Source organism: Schistocerca cancellata, chromosome 9 (genome assembly GCF_023864275.1).
Source record: "Schistocerca cancellata isolate TAMUIC-IGC-003103 chromosome 9, iqSchCanc2.1, whole genome shotgun sequence".
Lineage (NCBI taxonomy): Eukaryota > Metazoa > Arthropoda > Insecta > Orthoptera > Acrididae > Schistocerca > Schistocerca cancellata.
The window spans coordinates 411,151,137-411,177,337 of NC_064634.1; the positions used below are offsets into that span (position 1 = coordinate 411,151,137).

At 43.4% G+C, this 26,201-nt stretch overlaps 1 protein-coding gene across 1 annotated transcript in view; it reads left to right on the forward strand.

Moving 5' to 3' along the window:
- Positions 1 to 26,201, forward strand: part of LOC126101457 (probable G-protein coupled receptor Mth-like 4) — a 317,300-nt gene that overhangs the window by 198,979 nt on the left and 92,120 nt on the right. The window contains exon 6 of the mRNA XM_049912110.1: positions 15,124 to 15,249. Within this exon, the coding sequence (XP_049768067.1) occupies positions 15,124 to 15,249 (126 nt within the window). The remainder of the gene's footprint in view (positions 1 to 15,123; positions 15,250 to 26,201) is intronic.

Genomic DNA, 26,201 nt, shown 5'->3' on the forward strand with positions numbered 1-26,201 from the left:
AAATCGTACAGAGAGATCAAGAGTACACTGAACAGATTCAGAAGCATGTCTGTTGCAGTAGGTACTGGGAGATGAAGAAGCTTGCACAGAATAGAGTAGCATGGAGAGCTGCATCAAACCAGTCTCTGGACTGAACATCACATCAACAATTGTGGATGCCTTCGCTGCAGATGTTTCTTACGTTACTCACAATTCATATATTATATTAAAATGTGCAGTTTTGTTACTTTCGTCTGCTACAGAAAAATATCCTCACATATAACTAGATTTCTGCCTTTTCTTCATTGTTGACAACCCTACATAACTGGGCACACAAATTTTATTTGATACTTATATACAATAAAACCTCGTTAGCGCGAACTCGCATGAGACGAACTCGCGGTTAACGCGAAAAAAATATTGGTCCCACCAGGACTCCATTAGTTCTTATAGTATGTTTTATCGGTTACCACGAATTTCGGTTAAGGCTAATTACGAACTCTGTTTCAGTTCCTAGTGTAATTAAATTTCACTGTAACACAAACTTCCAACCTTAGAGTATTCTAAAGAGTAACTTTTTTCCGAAATAAATGTAGGAAATGTAGCTACAAAGCTAATTATACTTATTGTTGACTCGTTTTTAACGTATTGTAGGTCGGTAGCCGCGATTATCACCTCAACAATCAGCGTATGCTGTACATTGCAAGACATTCAATAATGTGTGCAGCAGCATTTAGGAAAGTACTCAGTGCCAGATTTGACAGGTTTTCTGTTAGTCATAGCCGCATCAAGTTGGAATACTGAATAAAAACTACAGTTACAACCGGTACCGTAGCACGCGAAAATGGCAAAGAGGAAACAGACAGCTCTAAATGTACAGTTAAAGCTTAAGATTATGGATGAAGTGGACCATGGTAACAAGAAAACAGCAATTGCAGAGCAGTTTGGAATACCTAAATCTGCTTTATCTACGATTATTAAGAATCGAGAAAAAATTATTAATGCTGCGGCATCAGGTTCTGGAAACAAATCTAAACGACTTCGTACAGCCAAGTATTAAGACATCGAGACGTTACTGCTAGAATGGTTCAATCATATACGTGCATCTAACATACCTTTAACTGGCCCTGTGATTCAGTCAAAAGCAAATGATATTGCTAAAGATATGGGCATCGAAGGCTTCCGTTGTTCTGCTGGTTGGTTGTATCGGTTCCAAAAGAGACATTCAATTTCATTTGTACAAATTTATGGTGAAGAAAATAAAGGTGATGAAGAAAGTGCGAACAGCTGGTTGCATGAATTCAACCGAGTGAGGGAAAAGTATGCCTCGCATGATGTGTTTAACATGGATGAAACTGGATTTTTCTACAATCTTTTTCTAAATCACACCCTGGGGATAAAAGGTGATAAGTGTCACTGTGGAGCACGAAGCAAACAACGTGTGACTATTGTACTGCGCTGTAATGCTGACGACAGTGGGAAGTTTCGTCCCTGGGTTCTCGGTAAATCCGAGAAACCACATTGTTTTAAAAACATAAATATGGACACTTTACCTTGCATCTACTCACAACACAAGGAAGATTGGATCGATGGCACATCATTTCGCAAGTGGCTTGTTCGTTAACGTTCATGGTCTGAACCTATCCAACAAAAGGTTCAGTTTTTTCCACCTAACGCCACAGGCCGCCTTCAGCCTTTGTACCAAAGCATAATCTCTCTCATAAAGAGGGCTTATCGTAAGCGACCTGTAAGAGCTGCAATTCGTGCTGCTGAAAACAATAGTGCAACCCCAAATTGGAATCTGCTTGACGCAATAAAAGCCATCGCAGCAGCCTGGAACTCAGTATCGCCACATCATATAGGGAAGTGCTTTAACAGAGCTTGGAGGCATAGCAACACTGAAGATGTCAAGAGTTAGAAGATGCCACTTCACCTGATGAATGGACAGTTCTGCAGGACGCTGCGAACCCTGGGATTAGTTTCGAAGAATTCATTCGTGTAGACGACGATGTTTCCGTATGTGCTTCTGTGAAATCGGATGTGCCAAAAGCTGTGAACGAGGTGCAAGAAGGGCCATCAGAAGAAAGTGAAGAGGAAGAGAATACAGATACCATTCCACCTACCCGTCAGATGTTTACAGCCTTGGACTGTTTAGAACGGTTCGCTTCAACATCCGACGTCACTGCTGGGTTTACGGACGCTATCATTACAATTGGTTGTGAAATTACAAAATATTATCGTTCCCATGAACATCAGCGAACTATGACCGAATTTTTTCCAAGAAAGTAACGTACGTAATTTGTGAGTACTTGGATGTTACAATCACTTTATAGTGTTAAAGTCTACAATAACGCGATTGATAGTGTAGTGTATTACACATTAGTGTATTGCTGTACATGTATACTTATTAAAATCTGTTTTTCACTTAACACGAATTTTTTTAACACGAACTCCTGATTTTTCGGTGCCTTCGGATTCGTGTTAACGAAGTTTTATTGTATTCACTTTTTTACAGTGTATCAGATTTGCATAAAACCCAAATACTGGACAATAATGAAGAATACACAACACACTTGGAGTTGTATATGTGTCAAGGTTTCTGCATTGGAACAGTGGCACTGCTTGCACAGTGGAACGACTCTGCACTTGGCTGCTACTGAATAAACAGATACGTTCCAACCAACGGCAAGTCCCAGCTTGAATGAAGCTAATAATGAATGCCGACTGCAACACGAAATGGCTGCAATGGAAATTTTCCAAAGGAACGAATATATAGCAGGCGCACACGGAGAAATATGCGTGTAACAGTTTGTGAGACAGGTCTCGGAGGCTGCTTATTATACTGACAAGGAATTGATTTATTTAAAATTTCTGAACTTCTAACGGTTATAAGGGAAGCATTAGTCACTGAATAAATTACTCGTTACTATCCAAAAAGGAATTTTTGTCTTGATTCCTATAAGGCAAGTCAGGATACAAAATCAGAAATTTTAGAAAATATGGCCTACCTGTATTCTAATACATGGAAGCAAATCTTTGGCATTAACTAAGAAAGATGAAAGAGGAATACAGTCGGATGAAATAAAATTTATAAGGAAAGTTAAAGAGTGCACTCTCAGAGATCATATACAAAAAACTGAGAGAAACACTTCATAGGTAACGTAAAAAAGAACAAAATAGAGGAAGGTCGTGTAAAATGAAAACAACATTTCAACAGAATGGGCGGAAATGGATTAGTTAAATAAGTATAATTTATAATCCAAAAGGAAAGAGAGATGTAGGACAGCTGACAAACTGATGACTTCAGTGAAGATGGAACAGACTGGAAACCTACGCCCACACTGGACGCGCTACCTCGCCCAACATCCCACTGTGCACATATTCCTGGTATAGAGCAGTGCAAAAAAAAGCCCCTACCATGCCATAGCAGAGAAATGTGGCAGGTGTTCCCGAACTGAAGACCAACACTTGCAGTGGTCAGTGTAAGTAATAGCCTATAATTTAAAGAGTATGATAGAAAACGAAAGTAAACTGAGCAAACAAGTCTGTCTTAAATGAATCTAGTTTCCTATTTTCTGTATTAGGTCTGCGCCAAAAGAAAGGAAGTAATAGGTATTTATTCATGGAAGTAAAATTCATTTCTTACATGTAGGAGACGAGATGTGTAAAGTTATCAATTCAAGATATTTCCATGAAACTTATAAAGTAGCATATAAGACATTATTTTATCATTCACTAAATTTTTCACTTCTGGTTCCCATTTAACATATCCTGACACATAATCTCCATCTGTCTTTTGCGATTATGTTTAAGTCTTTAATTTATTTTTGTATGGCATAATTGTATTTACATTTCTTTCCACAATTTTATCGTAATTTTCCTTCACATAGCCTGGACTTTAATTAGCCGGTCGGGGTGGCCGAGCGGTTCTAGGCGCTACAGTCTGGAACAGCGCGACAGCTACGGTCGCAGGTTCGAATCCTGCGACGGGCATGGATATGTGTGATGTCCTTAGGTTAGTTAGGTTTAGGTAGTTCTGAGTTCTAGGGAACTGATGACTTCAGATGTTAAGTCCCATAGTGCTCAGAACCATTTGGCTTTAATTATTGTAATCTCCTGTATAATTTGAACTAGCTACTTCACGTTCACATTTTTTGCTAACAGCCGACATACAGAGACACCCTAACGTTATTTCCATGTGTCATGTCACGGAGTATGCAACTTTTTATCAGATATTTGACATCATGACTAAGTGCAAACAGTGTTTTGCCGTGCAAATGGTAGTTTCAAATGCTACACTAGCGCTAGTGATCGCTCGAGTTAATTTTAGTAATATAGGAAATGTATTCGCAGTTGTAAATACGAGTCACCTTTCGCTGTATATTAGAATAACGATATGAAAATGATGTGCCAGACTTGGACTCAAACTCGGATTTCTCACTTTACGCAAACAGTCGCCTTAACCGCCTCGCAAAGTGGAGCAGAACGTTTCTTAGTTGTACAGCAGTGTTCCAATGTGTGTGCGCTAGTGTCGGTAAAAATGGAAAACTATGTTCCATTATCCGAATTGAGAAAGTTCGGGAAAACAATTCCATATGCTGGGCTGCCGCACAGAAGCATAGTGCGGCGTGATTACGTCTTCAACAGAGGTGAACAAACGGAAGGCGATGCGTCTCGACAGCAAGACACGTAACACTTCGGAAATGTGCAACAAAACCGAGAGTAAAATCTGTAGTTATGGACACAATTATGTACTCATTCTATCCTGCTACCTGTGTCATAAGCGCTTTAACTGGATTTGGAAAAAAATGGAACAAATAAATAAAATTATTCGGTAATAATTTTATCGGGTGAGCTATCTTTTTCCCAGCACTGGCAGAACAATCACCTGTCTGCGGAGTCAGATGGGTTGCTACCTAAGTCTGCACAGAGTGTCTTGGCTGGTAGATGAAAATCCACCAGGGTACGCTTGGGGAGAGTGATTGCGGTAGGGTTACGGGTAGGCGTTGTAGGGGAAATGCGGAGTGCTGGAGGGGAAGTTCCATTCTATACTGAAGTCTGTGCTCACATTTTTTGTAAATATTAAATGGATCCCCTCCATGCTCACAATTACGTGTTGACCACTCAAAAAGATCTGTGACCTCTGCTTTGGTTAGTATCTAAAAAGAATTCCACCGAAAATGCAGCGATTTAATGTTACCTGACTTGTTAACCATATGTAGCTTTCAGACAACCATCATGAGTGGCGCATTTTGAGTAAAACGTACATATTTCTGTGGTTGCCATGTTAAAATTTGCTTCTTTTGTCAAAACAGAGTGGGATTTACACAATCTCAGGTCACTAACAAGTTGCGCAGACAAAGTTATGAAAGAATTCTGAAACATTGGTTTATTAAGTGAGGAACTGAGGAATGGTTCAAATGGCTCTGAGCACTATGGGACTTAAACTTCTGAGGTCATCAGTCCCCTAGAACTTAGAACTACTTAAACCTAACTAACCTAAGGACATCACACACATCCATGCCCGAGGCAGGATTCGAACCTGCGACCGTAGCGGTCGCGCGGTTCCAGACTGTAGCGCCTAGAACCGCTCGGCCATTCCAGCCGGCTGAGGTATGGGAAAGCACATCCACAGTAGACAAAAAGTGTAAGGTCTTCACTTATGTTGTTTCATAACCCATAGCATTTCTCGTTACACCAGCTATCGACGGCCATTAAAAACTCAATTCTTTCATCGAAAAAGTCTGTAGTTATTGGGGTAACACGGTACATAATGATGTTTTGCACAATACCGATATGGCAAAATACCCTCCTCTTTACGTGGTTTCGTTTGCCAAAATCTCATTTCGATATCTGAAACCCTTTATAAAATAAGAGGAATGTTGTGGATATTTCTGTCTGGCTTTATCACTGCCGCGGCGCCATCACAAATGAGTGTGCTACCTCAGATCAATTTTCCTGAGATTGGTGACTAGTAGACACCTCTATCCTAGATTAAAGGAAAATTTGTTGCGTTAGGTAAATTTTATACACAGCAACATGTTATCTAATATGTACCAAACGCAAAATCATAGCGACCTCTATTTTTTAATGCAAGATTTTCCGAATTTCGCGCGCATTGTCTGACATCCAAGTAAATATCTCAATAATTATGACTATTAACGAAATGATGGGCACATCGTCATGAACCTGACATATAATGCTATAAGTAAAGCATAAATTATTTTTTTTACCGAATTGTTTCTATAAAACCGTTTCAAAAGACTGCAGGGCGTGCGCCTTGATTCCGTCATCGCCGACGATTCAGTCATCGCCGACTGGCCGAACGTTGGCAAGCATTTGTTGGCTTCTCCTTCTCAACAACCGAATGAACTCGCCCAGCGTTTTGGACGAAAACTGGTCAGTGCGCATTGACCACCGTATCCTGCATGGACTGTACTACTATTGACGCTAATAACTAAACCCTTTTCGTGAGTTTCCACAATGTTATCCATGTCCCATATTGATTTTTCAGTTTTTTGAATGTGCTGCTCACATTTATTCCACCCATCCGACCTTACTTCAGTGACTGCTTCGACCAGAAGTACTTTCATTCACTTCAACCAGTTTGAAGGTTTTGTTACTTGCTGCAACATGATTCTTAATCCATACCCAGACAAGTTCTATGGCGCTCAGTTCATAGTGGTATGGTGGTATTCTTAAAATTGTTTTGTTTCCTGTACTTGCCATAGCGTTTACGGCATATGCATTGTAAGAAGGTTTATTTTCCTCGACGATAGACAGCAGTTCTTGCTTCAACATATCATTCTCAAACGAAATTTTTTTGGATGAAAGCCAGTTTGTAATGTTCTATTTACTCCCTGCGCTCGGAATTTTTTCTAGCTTGCGCGAGTGGTTTGGTACATTATCACATAAACAATAACGCAACGAACCTCAGCGCGAGAAAGAACTTTGGAAAATCAAGATTAAAGACATGGCGTTCATTTCTTCTTAATAGTCACCGGTCTTTTTCGACTCGAAGGTCCACGAACACTCGTAGGAAAACTCTTGTCTCGCTCCCAATGTGGGTTGTTATTGGTTGGTTGGTTTTGGGGAAGGAGACCAGACAGCGTGGTCATCGGTCTCATCGGATTAGGGAAGGATTGGGAAGGAAGTCGGCCGTGCCCTTTCAGAGGAACCATCCCGGCATTTGCCTTGAGTGATTTAGGGAAATCACGGAAAACCTAAATCAGGATGGTCGGACGCGGGATTGAACCGTCGTCCTCCCGAATGCGAGTCCAGTGTCTAACCACTGCGCCACCCCGCTCGGTAGGTTGTTATTAGTCGCTTTCCTTTCCCAGATGGCGCTTTGTTTTCTGTAGACGAGACAGGCAGAAAGGCTCCTTTAACTGATGATGCCGTACGATCTATCCAGATTTTATTCCGTGTGCGGCCTGCATTTAGCTAGGTCTCGTCAAAATAAGAAATTTTTCAACTTTCTTGGAGTGCTGTTATTGTCCTTAAATAAGGCCTTCTCCGTTGAAAGATCTCTTCCTTGTCGTTCAGCTTTTCTTTTACGTCCACGATAAACGTACCTGAAATTTACCTCCTTCAGTAAAAAGTGAAAAATGTTCTTTTGAAGTCCGGCAGGTTAGGAAATTTGACAATAGAGGCAAGAACTTTATCAATGGTAGGCAGCTCTTTGCGAAAGAAAAACTGTTACATTTTCCTCCTTACGGCGTTTCTGTCGAAGTCGTCAACGTTTGGAATATTTTAATTGTGAGCCCTATCTTCCTTTCGTTATTTCAGGGTGAGGTTAGCACTCGATACACGGAAGAACCACTGACAATTTCGGGTGATAATGTTATTGGATATAAATCAAATTCTGTCTTGTACACATGCAGGATCATTATCTTCTCCGAAGAGCTTAATGCTGATCTCTCGTTTCTTAGGTGGGCTACGAATGCCATCATGCTGTACAGTTTCGGTAGAACTTGACATTTTGATGTTTAACACTGGAGCAAGCAGAAAAGATAATATTAGAAAAGAAGAAGAAGAAGAAGACAAAACGCATAAACAAAAAACCTTTGTTATACGAAGGTAATAATACTTACATTTACTTACTTACAATGTACAAACTGCACTTCACACATTTTCGCCGACACGTTTAACAGTAGAGCACAAAGCGAAAGAATCGTGTGCTATTGTCTGCCCCTGGCAACAGCTGCTATTGTGACGTCACAATCACGTGATCTAGGCTCACGAGAAAGACAGGCCGTCGCGCGCACGTCACAGCGCGTGACACTACAGCCAGCAGCCGTCTCTGACGGGCAGCGAGTTTAGACGAGCTTAATAATTCTTGACTGCGTGTTTCAATGGGTACGAGTTCTCAACAGTACACGCCAAAATTAAGACCTTCAGTGGGAACCTTTTCAATTAAATATTGATTTTCCGTTGGCCCTGCACCGAGCCGAGCGTTCGCGAAGCGTGACGGGCAAACCGACTAGTGTGACGTCACAAATTCGTTGCAGGTCCCATATATCTTGTTGACCCCGCACGTGATTCAGACTGTTTACATCTGCTGTCTCATCTCCGCGAATGAACTATAGAAACGCTGTCCAAGCAGAGTCGCGCACGAACGAACCATTTCGTTTGATATATTGACACTGCGCGGAACTTGTTCGTCGTGGCGCAGAGCGGCGCGGTTTGACGTCCACACTGGACGCACTGCAACTTGCCAAACCTCGTTTTACTTGGTTTTACACGGCGCAGAGCAGCGCGTCAGTTCTGGGCTGCTCGCTGTTCAACGTTACTCTGATGCGTGACGTTGTGCTCAGCGGCGCGTCTGGAGGATGCATTGATAATCGTACTTGTCTAGCCGCCAACAGATCTCAGTAATAGCCGTAGCTTCTAAAGTGATCATTGACAATGAGTGTTAGCTTACACCTTTTACTGTCGCTGAAGTTACGGACTGTTTATCAATAATGGTTTAACGATCGAAAATCAATTGCAACTGAGTGATAGGTTAGAAAAGTATGACGCCGCAGGATTGTGGGACAGGAAACAACGAGAGGCTTAAAGAAAATAAAGAAAAACTGTTGAGACTTGCAACCAAAGCTGACATCTAAGCCAATGTGTACACACCGTTAGTATGTAACTGCCTGAAAACTTGAACTTAGGTGGAACTACATGAGCATTGGCGTTGTGTGTCCAGGAGAGCAGAGCGGAAGGAGTTCCCGTATTAGACCAGTCGTTGGTAGGGAAAGCAATCAGGCATCTCTTTGAGACTCAGTGCTAAATTTAATGTGTGCAATGGATTTAGTAAAGCTGTAATTTACGAGGGTAATCCCAAAAGTAATGTCTCCTATTTTTTTAAAGTACACAGACCTGTTTATTTCTACAATGGTTTACATCAGTTTGCAACTTGAACATTAGCTATTTTTCGACATAATCACCATTTCTGTCGAAGCATTTTTGTAGACGCAGTGGCAGTTTTTGTATGCCCATGTCATACCAGCTCTCCGCCATTCGCTGATAACACTGTTATCCTCAGTGAAAGTGGAGAAGAATTACATGTTCTACTGAATGGAATAATCAGTCTAATGAGTACAGAATACGAATTAAGAGTAAACTGGGAAAAGACTAAACTAATGAGATGTAACAGAAATGAGAATAGTGAGAAAGGTAACATCGAAACTGGTGGTCATGAAGTAGACGAAGTTAAACAGTTCTGCTACCACGGAAGCAAAATAACATATAAGTGAAGCAAGAAAGACATAAAAAGCAGACTAGCACAGGCAAAAAGGGTATTCTTGGCCAAGAGATGTCTACTCGTGTCAAACATAGGTCTTAATTTAAGGAAGAAATTCCTCAGAATGTACGAGAGCGTAGTGAAAAGTAATGCCTCCGAATTGTTTACGTGAAAACTCTTAAAGATTCTTAAATAAAACAAACAATATTAATATTCGACATCATTATTCTTCACGTCCTCAATTTTCAGCCCTCTGCCGCTATGTTGTTGTTGTTGTTGTTGTTGTTGTTGTGGTCTTCAGTCCTGAGACTGGTTTGATGCAGCTCTCCATGCTACCCTATCCTGTGCAAGCTGCTTCTTCTCCCAGTACTTACTACAACCCACATCCTTCGATATCTGCTTAGTGTATTCATCTCTTGGTCTCCCTCTATGATTTTTACCCTCCACACTGCCCTCCAATGCTAAATTTGTGATCGTTTGATGCCTCAGAACATGTCCTACTAACCGGTCCCTTCTTTTTGTCAAGTTGTGCCACATACTCCTCCCCAATTCTATTCAGTACTTCATCATTAGTTATATGATCTACCCATCTAATCTTCAGCATTCTTCTGTAGCACCACATTTCGAAAGCTTCTATTCTCTTCTCGTCCAAACTATTTATCGTCCATGTTTCACTTTCATACATGGCTACGCTCCATACAAATACTTTCAGAAACGGCTTCCTCACACTTAAATCTATACTCGATGTTAACAAATTTCTCTTCTTCAGAAACGCTTTCCTTGCCATTGCCAGTCTACATTTTATATCTTCTCTACTTCGACCATCATCAGTTATTTTGCCCCCCAAATAGTAGTACTCCTTTACTACTTTAAGCGCCTCATTTCCTAATCTAATTCCCGCAGCATCACCCGATTTAATTCGACTACATTCCATTATCCTCGTTTTGCTTTTGTTGATGTTCATCTTATATCCTCCTTTCAAGACACTGTACATTCCGTTCAGCTGCTCTTCCAGGTCCTTTGCTGTCTCTGACAGAATTACAATGTCATTGGCGAACCTCAAAGTTTTTATTTCTTCTCCGTGGATTTTAATACCTACTCTGAATTTTTTCTTTTGTTTCCTTTACTGCTTACTCAATATACAGATTGAATAACATCGGGGATAGGCTACAACCCTGTCTCACTCCCTTCCCAACCACTGCTTCCCTTTCATGCCCCTCAACTCTTATAACTGCCATCTGGTTTCTGTACAAATTGTAAATAGCCTTTCGCTCCCTGTATTTTACCCCTGCCACCTTTAGAATTTCAAAGGGAGTATTCCAATCAACATTGTCAAAAGCTTTCTCTAAGTCTACAAATGCTAGAAACGTAGGTTTGCCTTTCCTTAATCTTCCTTCTAAGATAAGTCGTAAGGTCAGTATTGCCTCACGTGTTCCAATATTTCTACGGAATCCAAGCTGATCTTCCCCGAGGTCGGCTTCTACCAGTTTTTCCAATCGTCTGTAAAGAATTCGCGTTAGTATTTTGCAGCTGTGACTTATTAAACTGATAGTTCGGTAATTTTCGCATCTGTCAACACCTGCTTTCTTTGGTATTGGAATTATTGTATTCTTCTAGAAGTCTGAGGGTATTTCGCCTGTCTCATATATCTTGCTCACCAGATGGTAGAGTTTTGTCAGGACTGGCTCTCCCAAGGCCGTCAGTAGTTCTAATGGAATGTTGTCTACTCCCGGGGGCTTGTTTCGACTCAGGTCTTTCAGTGCTCTGTCAAACTTTTCACGCAGTATCGTATCTCCCATTTTATCTTCATCTACATCCTCTTCCATTTCCATAGTATTGTCCTCAAGTACATCGGCCTTGTATAGACCCTCTATATACTCCTTCCACCTTTCTGCTTTCCCTTCTTTGCTTAGAACTGGGTTTCCATCTGAGCTCTTGATATTCATACAAGTGGCTCTCTTTTCTCCAAAGGCCTCTTTAATATTCCTGTAGGCTGTGTCTATCTTACCCCTAGTGAGATAAGCCTCTACATCATTACATTTGTCCTCTAGCCATCACTGCTTAGCCATTTTGCACTTCCTGTCGATCTCATTTTTGAGACGTTTGTATTCCTTTTTGCCTGCTTCATTTACTGCATTTTTATATTTTCTCCTTTCGTCAATTAAGTTCAATATTTCTTCTGTTACCCAAGGAGTTCTACTAGCCCTCGTCTTTTTACCTACTTGATCCTCTGCTGCCTTCACTACTTCATCCCTCAAAGCCGCTAGGCAGCTCTGAATTGTAGCGTGTAACATGGTGGTGTGTCCTGTAATTACGTCGGTGCTTGAGATTCAGTGTGCAGTAATAGAGTTTGAAATTCTAAGAGTTCATCCACACATGGAGACATGGGGCACCCCCTTTTGCAGCATGACAGTGCCAGACCACACGGGAGCATTGCAATATCTGCAGAAACTCGACTCCTTGCGTTCACTGTCATCGATCATCCTCCATACAGTCCCTACGTGGTTTAATCCGATTTTTACCTGTTTCCAAACTTAAATAACACATCTGAGGAATTCATTTCGATAATGATGAAGTGATGAAAGCAGTGGTGACGTTGTAGCTCTGCCAAAAAATCAAACATTTTACAGTGACTATCAACAAGCTAACCTCTGGCAGAAAGAAATGTGTTCATCGCCAGGGTGACTGTGTTGTGAAATAAATACGAAGACATGAAGAATAAAGGTTTAGAATGTTAACAATGTTTGTTTTATTTAAAATGCTTGAACAGTTTTCACATAAACAATTCGGAGGATCACTTTTCAGCACGCCCTCGTACATTTGGAGTACAGGATTGTATGGTAGTGAAACACGGATACTGGGAAAAACAGAACAGAAGAGAATCGAAGTGATTGAGATGTGGTGCTACGGAAGAATGTTGAAAATAAGGTGGACTGATAAGGTAAGGAATGAGGAGGTTCTCTGCAGAATCGACGAGGAAAGGAAAGGGAAATCACAGACAGAAAGAAGGGGCAGGATGATAGGACATTCGTTGGGCTATCAGGGAATTAACTTCATAGTATTAGAGGGTCAACTGTGGAGGGAGGGGACAGCAAATAATCCAGCAAATAATCGAGGACGTAAGTGCAAGAGCTACTCTGAGATGAAGAGGGTGGCGCAGCAGAGAAAGTCATGGCGGACACCATCACCTCAGCCGTCATGGCGGACACCATCACCTCAGCCGTCATGGTGGACACCATCACCTCAGCCCAGCCCAGTCCAGTCAGAAGACTGACGGACCCCATCTCCCTCCCTCCGCCCCCTACCAAACAGATTTCAGTAGGACATTTCTATTTTTGCATATAAATTTCAAAATTCCACAGATACGTTTTAGAGCAAACAGTGCTCATGTGAGCGCCTACGCATGTAAATGTGCTTACTAATGGTACACATTCCGTGGCTGATTGTACCTGCTATCAACCGCAAATCTGACATGGTTCGTAAGTCCACAGGTAGCCATAGCAAACCACTGAGAATGTGAGAATGGTGAGTGCGCACTTTGATTCTACATTGTGTAAATTATGATGCTATCAGAGTTGAGAATTTGTTACTATTTTAGTCTCAAATTAATGACTTAAATATGTTCTTCACAAAATGTCAACAACTGGATTTCAAAAGCTGTATTTCTCTGACTGACAATTTCTTGCCTGTAATGCTATAGTTGTGTCCTATGTACTTATGTAAAATTATTATTATATTAAACAAATGATGTATTTATTATTATTTTTATTAAAATCATAGGTGCCTGCGTAACATTAAAATGTCAAGCGACTGCAAATAAGGGAGGCTATACAATACTACACTCCTGGAAATTGAAATAAGTACACCGTGAATTCATTGTCCCAGGAAGGGGAAACTTTATTGACACATTCCTGGGGTCAGATACATCACATCATCACACTGACAGAACCACAGGCACATAGACACAGGCAACAGAGCATGCACAATGTCGGCACTAGTACAGTGTATACCCACCTTTAGCAGCAATGCAGGCTGCTATTCTCCCATGGAGACGATCGTACAGATGCTGGATGTAGTCCTGTGGAACGGCTTGCCATGCCATTTCCACCTGGCGCCTCAGTTGGACCAGCGTTCGTGCTGGACGTGCAGACCGCGTGAGACGACGCTTCATCCAGTCCCAAACATGCTCAATGGGGGACAGATCCGGAGATCTTGCTGGCCAGGGTAGTTGACTTACACCTTCTAGAGCACGTTGGGTGGCACGGGATACATGCGGACGTGCATTGTCCTGTTGGAACAGCAAGTTCCCTTGCCGGTCTAGGAATGGTAGAACGATGGGTTCGATGACGGTTTGGATGTACCGTGCACTATTCAGTGTCCCCTGGACGATCACCAGTGGTGTACGGCCAGTGTAGGAGATCGCTCCCCACACCATGATGCCGGGTGTTGGCCCTGTGTGCCTCGGTCGTATGCAGTCCTGATTGTGGCGCTCACCTGCACGGCGCCAAACACGCATACGACCGTCATTGGCACCAAGGCAGAAGCGACTCTCATCGCTGAAGACGATACGTCTCCATTCGTCCCTCCATTCACGCCTGTCGCGACACCACTGGAGGCGGGCTGCACGATGTTGTGGCGTGAGCGGAAGACGGCCTAACGGTGTGCGGGACCGTAGCCCAGCTTCATGGAGACGGTTGCGAATGGTCCTTGCCGATACCCCAGGAGCAACAGTGTCCCTAATTTGCTGGGAAGTGGCGGTGCGGTCCCCTACGGCACTGCGTAGGATCCTACGGTCTTGGCGTGCATCCGTGCGTCGCTGCGGTCCGATCCCAGGTCGACGGGCACGTGCACCTTCCGCCGACCACTGGCGACAACATCGATGTACTGTGGAGACCTCACGCCCCACGTGTTGAACAATTCGGCGGTACGTCCACCCGGCCTCCCGCATGCCCACTATACGCCCTCGCTCAAAGTCCGTCAACTGCACATACGGTTCACGTCCACGCTGTCACGGCATGCTACCAGTGTTAACGACTGCGATGGAGCTCCGTATGCCACGGCAAACTGGCTGACACTGACGGCGGCGGTGCACAAATGCTGCGCAGCTAGCGCCATTCGACGGCCAACACCGCGGTTCCTGGTGTGTCCGCTGTGCCGTGCGTGTGATCATTGCTTGTACAGCCCTCTCGCAGTGTCCGGAGCAAGTAGGTGGGTCTGACACACCGGTGTCAATGTGTTCTTTTTTCCATTTCCAGGAGTGTATGATCTTCTCTCCCCAGAACCGCTGGGTGCACACTTGCTCTGAAGGGATGGTAGCACGAGTGTCAAATGATGGTGTGCTTGCTGTGTGCTGCGCTGTAGTGTTTCGCCATGTTACAAGATGAATAATCCCTCGTCACGCTGTATTGTTCCAGTGCTGCTGAGCCGGGTCTTGTCTCGTGCCCTGGTAGCTCACTGCTGCTCTCTGGTGGCTGCCTACGTCACCGCTGCCGTACTGCACGCTGCCTCGCATATCCCGCATCCTGCCTGCACAATCACAGGTAGGAAGCAAATGCACTGTTTTAACCTTCAGGATGGGCTGTTCCAACACTGAACCATAGTGTGCGAATCCGAGTATTAAAAGTCATCGTTGTGAGTTATTTAATGAATTTATATTCCATTTGTTGCAAATTGCCATTGCTTACAGTGGTGGTTGTGAGATCCTGCCCACTCGCCTCGTGTAGGGTGCCCAAAGGATACTGCGTTCTCGGAATGCTATACAACAACTCAAGCAAATAACATTAGTAGTTTTATTACAAAGAAGAAGAATGACAATACTCAACTTGTATTTACAACAAGTGTCGCAAGCGATGGGCGACATGCAAACAAATGTTCTTCGCTATAGACAATATCCAAACAAGCAACGGATGTGGATCACTTACAACAGTTCTGCGAGTGCCGGTCTACAACTGTGCGAATACTGTCCCAATACTGAACGGCCTAGGCTGGCAGCAGTGGCGCTTATGTTCTCCTCTGGTAGAGGCCGCTCCTGTCGCGGTGCGGTCCTGATCAGCGTACCGTCGGCCGACGTCGTTTCGCCGCCTTCTCTTCACTCGCGTTCTTCATCTCGCTTCCGGCGCTTGTGGTACGCCAGAACATTCCTCCACTCCCAAAGCGACGGACCGTCGTCGTGTAGGGAGTGCGACCACGGCGGGGGAGGCAGGAGTGTGGGTGCGTCGCCGAGCCGGAAGCTGTGGCTGCAGGAAACGTTAAAATAATAATTTACCTCCTTAACTTTAATCAAGTTAGATCTTGTGTACTCCGTGGTCATTAAAAATTGCTGAAGAACAATGCAACCAGCCACAAAAAGCTTTTATTTTAATGCCACAGCCAGTTGCGCGTCGTCATGCTCATCTTCAGATGGCTAACGTTTCTAGTGCTAGTAATGTATTCGTCAGCAGCACGTCGTCCGTTTTTGCACTGCACAAGAATAACTGAGTGTTTAGCGTCGCTTGATACCTTACTTGAATAGTAAAAACATCTAAAGTGCCTGCCTATGATTAGAGAAAGTGAAACAGTCGTATACCTTTACATACAGGGACTGGCCAAAAATATGGAAACACCGAGAGAAAAGCACCGTTGAACAGAAATGCAGATACTTGCCAAACCTACAGGTCGAGCTGTAATATTGCACGACGACCGGCACCTGAGCAACGTCCTTAATACTTTGCAAGTGTCACTCGTGGTCAGAACAAAGTTCAGCATAGTTTTGAGTGCAGTACATCGGAGCTAAGTGAATTCGAGCGTGAGCAAATTGTTGGTACTGGTGAGGTGAGCGCTTCTGTAACCAAGGCAGCCGAAGTGTATAGTGTTTTAAGAGGCACCATACCGATGATTTATACCACATATAGGTGGTAGGGTTCCAGCACTTAACTTAGGATCCACTTAGCAGCTAATAAATACACAAAGCCCTCCGTTGCCAAATTTACCTTTATTGTAATTTTAATTAACGTGGAAGCCATAAAAACACCAAACATGGAGGCAAAATGTACGCATCTAAAGACTACTTAAAAAGGAATAAGATCACTTAAATTTGTTTCCACAAGAGGAGAATACAACGTCCCAATTCGGACCTCGCTAACACTTACATTTTACTGACATTAAACATAACAAGATAAATAATCATACATGTGACGAGAACAACTGAATAACACTATCAATCTTTACAGATGAGAATACGACTATATCCACGAAGGTTCGCGCCCTGGCAAGGGAGATACTTAACTTCAACATATAAGGTGATTACAGTAAGCCCTAATTCCACTCGACAAACGTAGTAACGATATAAGCGAGACAAATGTACTGAAGGAGGATAGCCGGATGTGCCGTAGTAAAAAGGGCCACTATCAACCCCGTCAGGACGCGACCCCCGTGAACACGTCAGTTTCAGCTACCTGCAACATACACATTTGTAGCTTCTTAAAAACAATTAACATGAAAAGGCACAACGCGTAACACACTAATAAAATATAAACAACTACTTCACAGAACTAGCTCCTCTTTAGACAAAGCGAACAGCAGAATATTAATAACACGTACAATACTTCTAACCTATAACAAACTAAGGTACCACGTAATAAAATATCGCCAACACCAACTCAAAAGAAGGCCTCGGCGCTTGTTGGTGACGTCACGTCAGCTAGGCACGGCGAACGCCAGGTCTGTTGCAGGCAGAAACGCCTGGACGTGCTTACCACTATAAAACTCTTATTTTTGGACAAAATGTTTGGTATTGTTTTGGATCCTGCAGTTTTATTTAGATGAACGATTTTCTTACTATCGTAAAGCTACAAATGAAGATCATAGTTCTGTATTACTGAATTCTGTCGAAACAAACGTAGATCAATATGAGAAGACGCTTTGCCCCATCGCAAGCTTGGGAAATTTTACATTCAAGTAACTATATTTACTTGATCCATTTTGTTATCGAAACTTACCCCAACCCCCTTACAATGAACTCGTTTCTTTTATTTATTTATTTATTTTCGTTTGACATCGTCACTGGAAATGTGAACTAATTTACTTGTGTAAATGTCCAACTGTTGCCAGTCATTAGATAACAGTCGTTTTCAACGAAAGGAATTCTAAACAGGAAACAAAATAGCTTCATACATCGAAAATACTGCTGAGCTTAAACTTTTTTAAACATGCACGTTAGAAAAGATAAATATTCCCCTCTCGCAACCGAAAGGAGAAACTTTATAAGATAAAAAAAATTATTTGATAAAACAAGTATCTCTCTTTTGCCTCTTCTTCTGTCCCCCACCCCCTCCCCCAACGTGTACAATAGCAAGATATTTCATTAACATTCAGTGCTCCTCACCCCATAGTGAACTAAGATACCTAAAGAAGAGCATCAATATGTTCACAGTTTCTTGTAAAAGCAACCCAGTACAAACGTAACTTTCTCAGATTTACAAATAAGGTAAAGAAGCACGAATTCTGTTGCTGCTGGACCATTGTCAATTCTCAAAACAGGAGGAAATTTAAGTTCAGGAGTACACTATTTGTTAAGAAGTGTAATGAATTGCACAATTAATTGATTGCAGAAATCTCTCAGAACAACGTGTGTTGGTCAACTACCGCCAATAGTTTCACATTTTCCTGTGTCAGGGAGGGAGACACCACCATTATGAGTATGCCTGCAACAGACCTGGCGTTCGCCGTGCCTAGCTGACGTGACGTCACGAACAAGCGCCGAGGCCTTCCTTTTAGTCGGTGTTGCTTGAGCTCATACAAACCCGCGAATACAAAACTCGAAATATGACAGGAATAATGATTGAAGCCACCGACAATGCTAGGCTGCCACACAGAGGAGACAATAGTAATTTACAGCGGCACACAACCGACCTTACATCTCCAATTTAGTTTAATCAGAATAAACAATTTTGTGTATAATAATTACTTAAGTACCATGACAATCTCCGAATAACACTTATTTCCCAAGGTAGATGCCGGTATCGAAAGGCACCTTCAGTAATACAGTGTTCGAGTGTATTCACTTATTGGAAGGGTTTCAACTTTACATCCATTTCCACATAGCACTCTGTTTACACACTTCTATAACTTCTGCAACTAAAGAAGGGCATATAAATGTACATATAACTGACACAGATTCAAGCAGAATAAAACAGTACTTTAGTATGGCGCAAATGGCTTCATTTGCTTTACAAGTGGGATATCTTCACCATTCAGTAATTCCTAAATATATTCAACAACGCGTGAGATAATTTCCTGCACAGGCACAAGGCAGACGAAGCGTTTTCACATGCAACAACGGCGAGCATCACACATTTCCTCCGTCACGCCATAGACACATCTCAATTTCACAGGCCAGCAACAAGAACCTATACATGCCCTCGCAGCAGAAAAGCCCCAAAACACAACAGTGCACCACCGCGATACCAAACCCGAGGTCCCATCAAGTCACTGCCGGGATCTCTCGCTGACCCTCCCCATAGCGTACAGGCGTCGCGCCACAGGTCTCACGGTAAACGTCAACAAGCCACCCCCGCGCCTGCGAATCACCACTCCGCTGTCTCTTCTCACTCTCCCTTAACCACCCGACCACCGGCCTGAATCGCGGAAGGCAAAGACGGTGACCCTATAATCGATGGCAGCGATGCCATTCTAAGTGCTCAATAGGGTAAGCGGTAAACCTTCATCCGCTAACTCACAGCGTGGACGAAAGTATGTATTGAATGACCGTTAGGAACTGTTATTTTAGAAAATTGTAACGAAAAGTAAGAGAACGACAGCTGCAAAAGTCACTGCAGAACTGAACGTCGCACTGTCGAATCAGTACTAGCTACATTAGCAGAGAACTTCAGGGCGAGCTGGCATTCCAAAACCACTTAATACTGACGCAACTGCCTGCAACAGGAAAACACGGTACCGGAGCCATAAAATCTCGACTATGGAGCAATGAAAGAAAGTCATTTGGTCGGATAGTTCTTGCTTCATACTGTTTACAGCTTCTGGCCAAGTTTACGCCCAAGCGTGAAACCTGGTGGCAGTTTGGTGCTGATATGTGCAGCCACATCGTGGTATTCAGTGGGCGCCAGGGTTACCTCTACAAGGTCGCCTTACTGCCAAAAATTATGTGACCATTTTGGCTGATCAATTCCACGTCGCAGTACAGTGTTTGTTCCCAAGTTTCTAAGACGACACGGCCTCTGTTCACACAGCGCGCATAGTCCAGGACTGATTTTGTGAGAACGAGGATGAATTGGCCGCAAGTCACTTCACCAAATCTCATTGTTATTGAACCGTTGTGGTCTGTTTTGGAGAGAAGCGTGCGCAATCGCTATCTGCCTCCCTGATTGTTACCTGAACTTGTCACTAGTTTGCAGAAAGAATGGTATAAAATACCTTAAAAAGCATACAGGATATGTATGTATCAATTCAGAGAAGACTAGAAGCTGATAGAATGTCAACGGCTTTCCTAGGCACAGTAATGTGTTACGTTTTTGGTGTTTCCGTATTTTTGTCCAACCCCCCTGCTTTTCGAGTTGCGTTCGCCCTCATATTGTTTGAGGGTGGTGCACAAACTGTTGCATTGCAAGCAGCACAAATACTCTAAATAAATTGCTATGCCACACAAACATTTCGTAACGTTCTCCAGTCAATTTCGGCCTGAGATATGTGCCTTGCATTAGTTTTTTTCTTTTTTTACGATGTCTAGAGCAACAACCGAGTGAAGAAATCATTCACTTCCTGTTATGCGAAGGTCTAAACTAAGTAAAGAAACTGCGTGGGATGTGCAATGCGTTAGTGACAGAAACAATGAACTCTGAACAAATTCGTTTAGGACTCTAGAACAAGATGTATTAAGTAAACTGGATGCTTGTCGAGGGTTAAGAACCACGCCTCTCCAATATGGTTTCACTGCACTACCACTGTGCCACCTTGCTCTTTTTGATTCCCGACGCTTTGGTGACAGTGTGACGTGAATGACTGTAAAGATGACTAAAATAACAGATAAAAAAGGGAAAGAAGAAAGAGAAAGGTGTACGTCCATTCGACAAAAAAAAAAAAAAATGGCTCTGAGCACTATGGGACTTAACTTCTGAGGTCATCAGTCCCCTAGAACTTAGAACTACTTAAACCTAACTAACCTAAGGACATCACACACCCCGGCCGGCGTCCATTCGACAACAAGGTCGTTAGTGGTGGAGTACCAGTTCTAATTGGGGAATGCTGGGCGAAGAAATTAGGTCACGTATTTTCACACAAATTAAACTGACGTTAATCTTTAACGATATAAGGAAAACCACTGGAAGAAGGAATTGCAGCAGTCCGTTATACCTGTCGGTTGCTCCTTCTCACACACACACACACACACACACACACACACAGAGAGAGAGAGAGAGAGAGAGAGAGAGAGAGAGAGAGAGAGAGAGACGCCGCAATGACGGAAAATAAACTCACGGAAATTTATGACGCGCCATGCAGTGCAGCACTATGTTGTGTGTAAACAACACTCTTGAAGGTGCAGTGTGTCGTAACGAAGCAGAAATAACCGTGTTCTTATGTAAAAGAAGCGCCTTCTGTTGTTCACGAGGAATTCCAGCGACTGATAATTACAGGCTAAGATGTAGCTATCTTTATTTAATGTTTTTATTCGAAGCTACAAAGATAAACAGTTTAGAAGCGAAATTTCTGTAACTGAACTGAAGTGCCACAGCTGGGTTGTCAAAATACTGTTAGAAAATGCCGCTTCATTAAAATCCAATGGTCTTTTAGCTTGGCCTAAAAAGGTGCGTACCAGGAGAGACTGCTGATGTCCTGCCCCGGAGGCGAGTCCAGCAAATGAAGACTCCACCCGTAAGTAATACTTTCTCTCAAGAGAAATAATGCAAAGAAGGAACCTCGATCCTGGAATCTGGTTAGTAGAGGGCGATTGTGCCCATGCAGTATAAATTTACAGTGCATAGCGAACCATCGTTTCAGTAAAATACTAACGCCGATTATCTTCAGAATAATGGAACGATTTGTGGAGCCGATCTTGGGGAAGATCATTTTGGTTTCGGGAGACATATTTGAGGAACAAATGAAGCAATACTGAAACAGACTCATCTTAGAACATATACTGAATAAATACAAACACACATTTGTAACTTTAGAGATGGTTGGCTGGAACATAATTACGAAATTCCGACATTCTTATGAATAAAATAAAGGGATCTAAACGTTATCTACAACTCGTACTGTTGCGAATGTAGTAAATGAATGCAGGATTTAATGCAGCTCAAACATCCACACTAGGAGAGAAATGTTTTCCAGCTCAAACATCCACATTAGGAGAGAAGTGTTTTCTGCTGAAGTTACTAAATGTTAGCCATTGCACACTATGATGACATTTGTGTGAGAGGGGCGCTATACCCTGAAGTCATGGGATACCTCCTAAGCTTGCCGGGGTGGCCGAGCGGTTCTAGGCGCTACAGTCTGGAACCGCGCGACCGCTACTGTCGCAGGTTCGAATCCTGCCTCGGGCATGGGTGTGTTGATGTCCTTAGGTTCGTTAGGTTTTAGTAGTTCTGAGTTCTAGGGGACTGATGACCTCAGAAGTTAAGTCCCATAGTGCTCAGAGCCATTTGAACCATTTTTGATACCTCCTAATATAGTATCCCACCTCCTATTGACCGACATACTGCAGCAGCTCAGTGTGGCATGGACTCAACAAGTCGTAGGAAATACCCTGCAGAAATGTTGGACATGCTGTGTCTACAGCCGTCCATAACTGCGTAAGTGTTGCCGGTGCAGATGTTCGTGCACAAACTGATGTCTCGATTAGGGCCCATGAATGTTCGATGTGATTCATGTCGGGTGATCTCAGTAACCATATCATTGGCTCGAACTGTCCGGAATGTTCTTCAAACCAATCACGAACAACTGTAGCCCACTCACATGGCGCATTGTCATTCATAAAAATTGTATCGTTGTTTGGGAACATGAAGTCCACGAACGGCTGCAAATGGTCTCCACGTAGCCAAACATAATCACAAAGTTCGGCCACCTGGTTGTACGTCTTTTCAGTCAGCGCCACAATGGGCGATTTACGCATCTATGAAAATGAAATGGTGATGAAGACAACACCACACCCGGCCCTCGAGTGGAGAAAATCTCTGACCCAGCCAGGAATCAAACCCAGGCCAGGTAATGGCAGTCAGACTGATCACTCAGCTAAGGGGGCGGATTACCAGCTTGCACAGTGCCTTGTTGACAACTTGGGTCCATGGCTTTGTCGCGTCTGCGCCACACTCGTAGCATCAGCTCTTACCAGCTGAAACTGGGAGTCATATGACCAGGACAACGTTTTCCAGTCGTCTATGGCCCAACCGATCTTGTCACGAGCCAATGAAAGGAGCTGCAGGCGATGTTGTGCTGTTAGCAATGGCACTCGCGTCGGTCTCTGCTGCGAAAGCCCATTAAGGGAAGGTTTACTATCTTTGGCCCGAAAAAAACATGTTTTTGAGAATTTTTTTCTTGGGTTATGTTATAGATATCAGTATCAAATTTGGTCAAAATATTTACTGATATTTCTCATACAAAACGGAATTTTTTAGACCGGAAATGTCGAAGAGCAAAGGCGGAAGTGCCGTCGGAACGAAACAAAAACAAAATGGTTCTGAACACTATGGGACTTAACTGCTGAGGTTATCAGTCCCCTAGAACTTACAACTACTTAAACCTAACTAACCTAAGGACATCACACATATCCATGCCCGAGGCAGGATTCGAACCTGCGACCGTAGCGGTCGCGCGGCTCCAGACTGAAGCGCCTTGAACGGCTCGTTTACTTCGGCCGGCCGGAACGAATCAAAATTTCGATGTAGACCTCCACGCGCGGTATGTCACAGGTCAGCTGGCTTGTCTAAAATCAAAACTGAGTCGACTTTAGCGACGTATATAAGATTCTTTAGGAGTTGGACATCGCTTAAGTCATTTGGACCATCAGAAACCAAATGGCGGCCATTTGAAAAAAAAAGGTTTTTTCATCGATTTTTCGACTTCGTCGGCCAAGTAAAAATATTTATAGTTGATGGATCGGAATAAAAGTGGTACAACTCGTAGACAATTTAGTTAGCTTCGTAGGAAACAAAGAATCATGCCAATCAGTTCAGTAGATTTGAAGTTACCATATCGCGCGATAAAAAAACGACATTTCGAGAAAAACGCGTTTGAAGTTTTGACTGCATATAAATGCAATATTATGCAACTCACGTTCAATCTGCTATTCCGGGTCCATATAGTCCTTCCTCTTCCTCATAGAGGGCGTTCTGCTCGATCTGGGCCATCCTGCGCTGCTCCAGAGCCGCTCGTACGGCCGGTGACGAGCGGTATTCGGCCGCTTGAATCCGGTGGTCGTCCGAATGCTTCGCGAACTGCGTCGAATAGAGTCCCAGGGTGACGTCCATCGTTTTCATGGTCTTCCGAATTGCTGAATACCCCTCGTTGAAGCTGCTCACTGCCAGAAAAGTCGCAATCTCCACAGTCTTCGCACCAGAATGCAAACTTCCAAACGCACGCGTTCAAACATTCATTGGAATTTTGTGTGTTTCCTCTCAAGCACCGGTACAATAACTCGTCCTCCGAAAGAAAAAGACTGGTGCGTGAAAAAGGCGGATTTCAGGGAGGTGCATTTTCTTGTTGAAATGCGAATAACAAACATTTCCGTTCCGTGTCGTTGCAGGGGTGGATGCTAAACACTTTTCTGGATCCAAAAATGCAATTAAAAAAAAATCGATTTTTTGAACCTTAACGCCAGATCTCGCCGCACTGTTCTAACGGATGCGTTCGTCGTACGTCCCACATTGATTTCTGCGAATGTTTCATGCAGTGTTGCTTGTCTGTTAGCACTGACAGTTCTATGCAAAAGCCGTTGCTATCTGTTGTGAAGGTTGTCTGCCGCTGCATTGTCCGTGGTGAGAGGTAAAACCTGAACTTTCGTATTCTCGGCACACTCTTCACACTGAAACTGAGAATCTTGATTTCCCTAACGATTTCCGAAATGTGATGTCCCAAACTTCTAGCTCCAACTACCATTTCAAGTTCAACAACTGTTGTCTGTTAATTCCCGTTTTGCAGTCATAATCATGTCGGTAACTTTTTCACATGAGTCGCCTGATTACAAATGACAGTTCCGCCAAAGCACTGAACTTTTGTACCTCGTGTACTCGATACTTGCATCTGCATACGATATGCGTAGCGCTGTCCCATGATTTTTGTGGCCTCAGTGGCCGGCTGGAATGACCGAGCGGTTCTAGGCGCTACAGTCTGGAACCGCGCGACCGCTACGGTCGCAGGTTCGAATCCCGCCTCGGGCATGGCTGTGTGTGATGTCCTTAGGTTAGTTGGGTTTAAGTAGTTCTAAGTTCTAGGGGACTGATGACCTCAGAAGTTATGTCCCATAGTGCTCAGAGCCATTTGAACCATTTTTTAGCCTCAGTGCCGTCCGCTGTGGCAGAGCGGTTCTAGGTGTTTCAGTCTGGAAACGCGCTGCTGCTACAGTCGCAGGTTCGAATCCTGCCTCGGGCATGGATGTGTGTGATGTCCTTAGGTTAGTTAGGTTAAAGTAGTTCTAAGTCTAGGGGAATGATGACCTCAGATGTTAAGTCCCATAGTGCTTAGAGCCTTTTGAATCATTTTTTGTAGCCTCAGTGTAAATAAACTGACTGTGTCCATTACACTCTTGATTGTCCGATTAGTCCATAAATAGCAACTGCTGAGTTGCAAGGTTGTCTTGAGAATACTGCAGTGGGTGGGCTGCAGACACTGAATTGTCTAGCTCTTGGTTAGTGACTATCTGCGTGTCCGTGGCGTGCTTCTTTGTGCCTGTCAGTGGAAGGTTTTCCAGGTCCGCCTATACAAAGTAGTAGTAATGTAGTCTGCAGTGACAGAGTTTCCTATTTGTTACTGTCCACACTATCAGCGGGCATATCTGACATGCCGGAGGAAGTGGCGCAGAAACAGAAAGAGGTTCGGGTTTGTGAGTGCTGTCTGTAGACTGCTGCTTGGAACTAAGAGGCACCAGGCGAATGGTTGTTCCTATGTGGTGACGGCCTCTCACGGTATTTGTTGTGTCCCTCTTGCTTGGTACACAGCATGCACAGAAACCAGACTGCAGTTATAAGAGTAATAAAACACGAAAGGAAGGATGTAATTGAAAAGCGAGAGAGACACAGGAGCAGTATGTTCCCCTTATACAATCTGTATGTGGAACAAGCAATAAAAGGAACCAAAGTTCATTGCGGACCGCACTCCAACACTCTCTGCACTGGAACACATATATGGTTCGTCATCAAAAGATGTGCCCGAAGAAGTGGAGAACACATAGGGAGGCTGCGGCACGTTATTCAGTGCTCACTGTGGTGCCACGGCATACTGTGCGGTTGGATGGCTGGTTTGAGGTAACGGACCAAACAACGCGGTCATCGATCCCATCAGATTA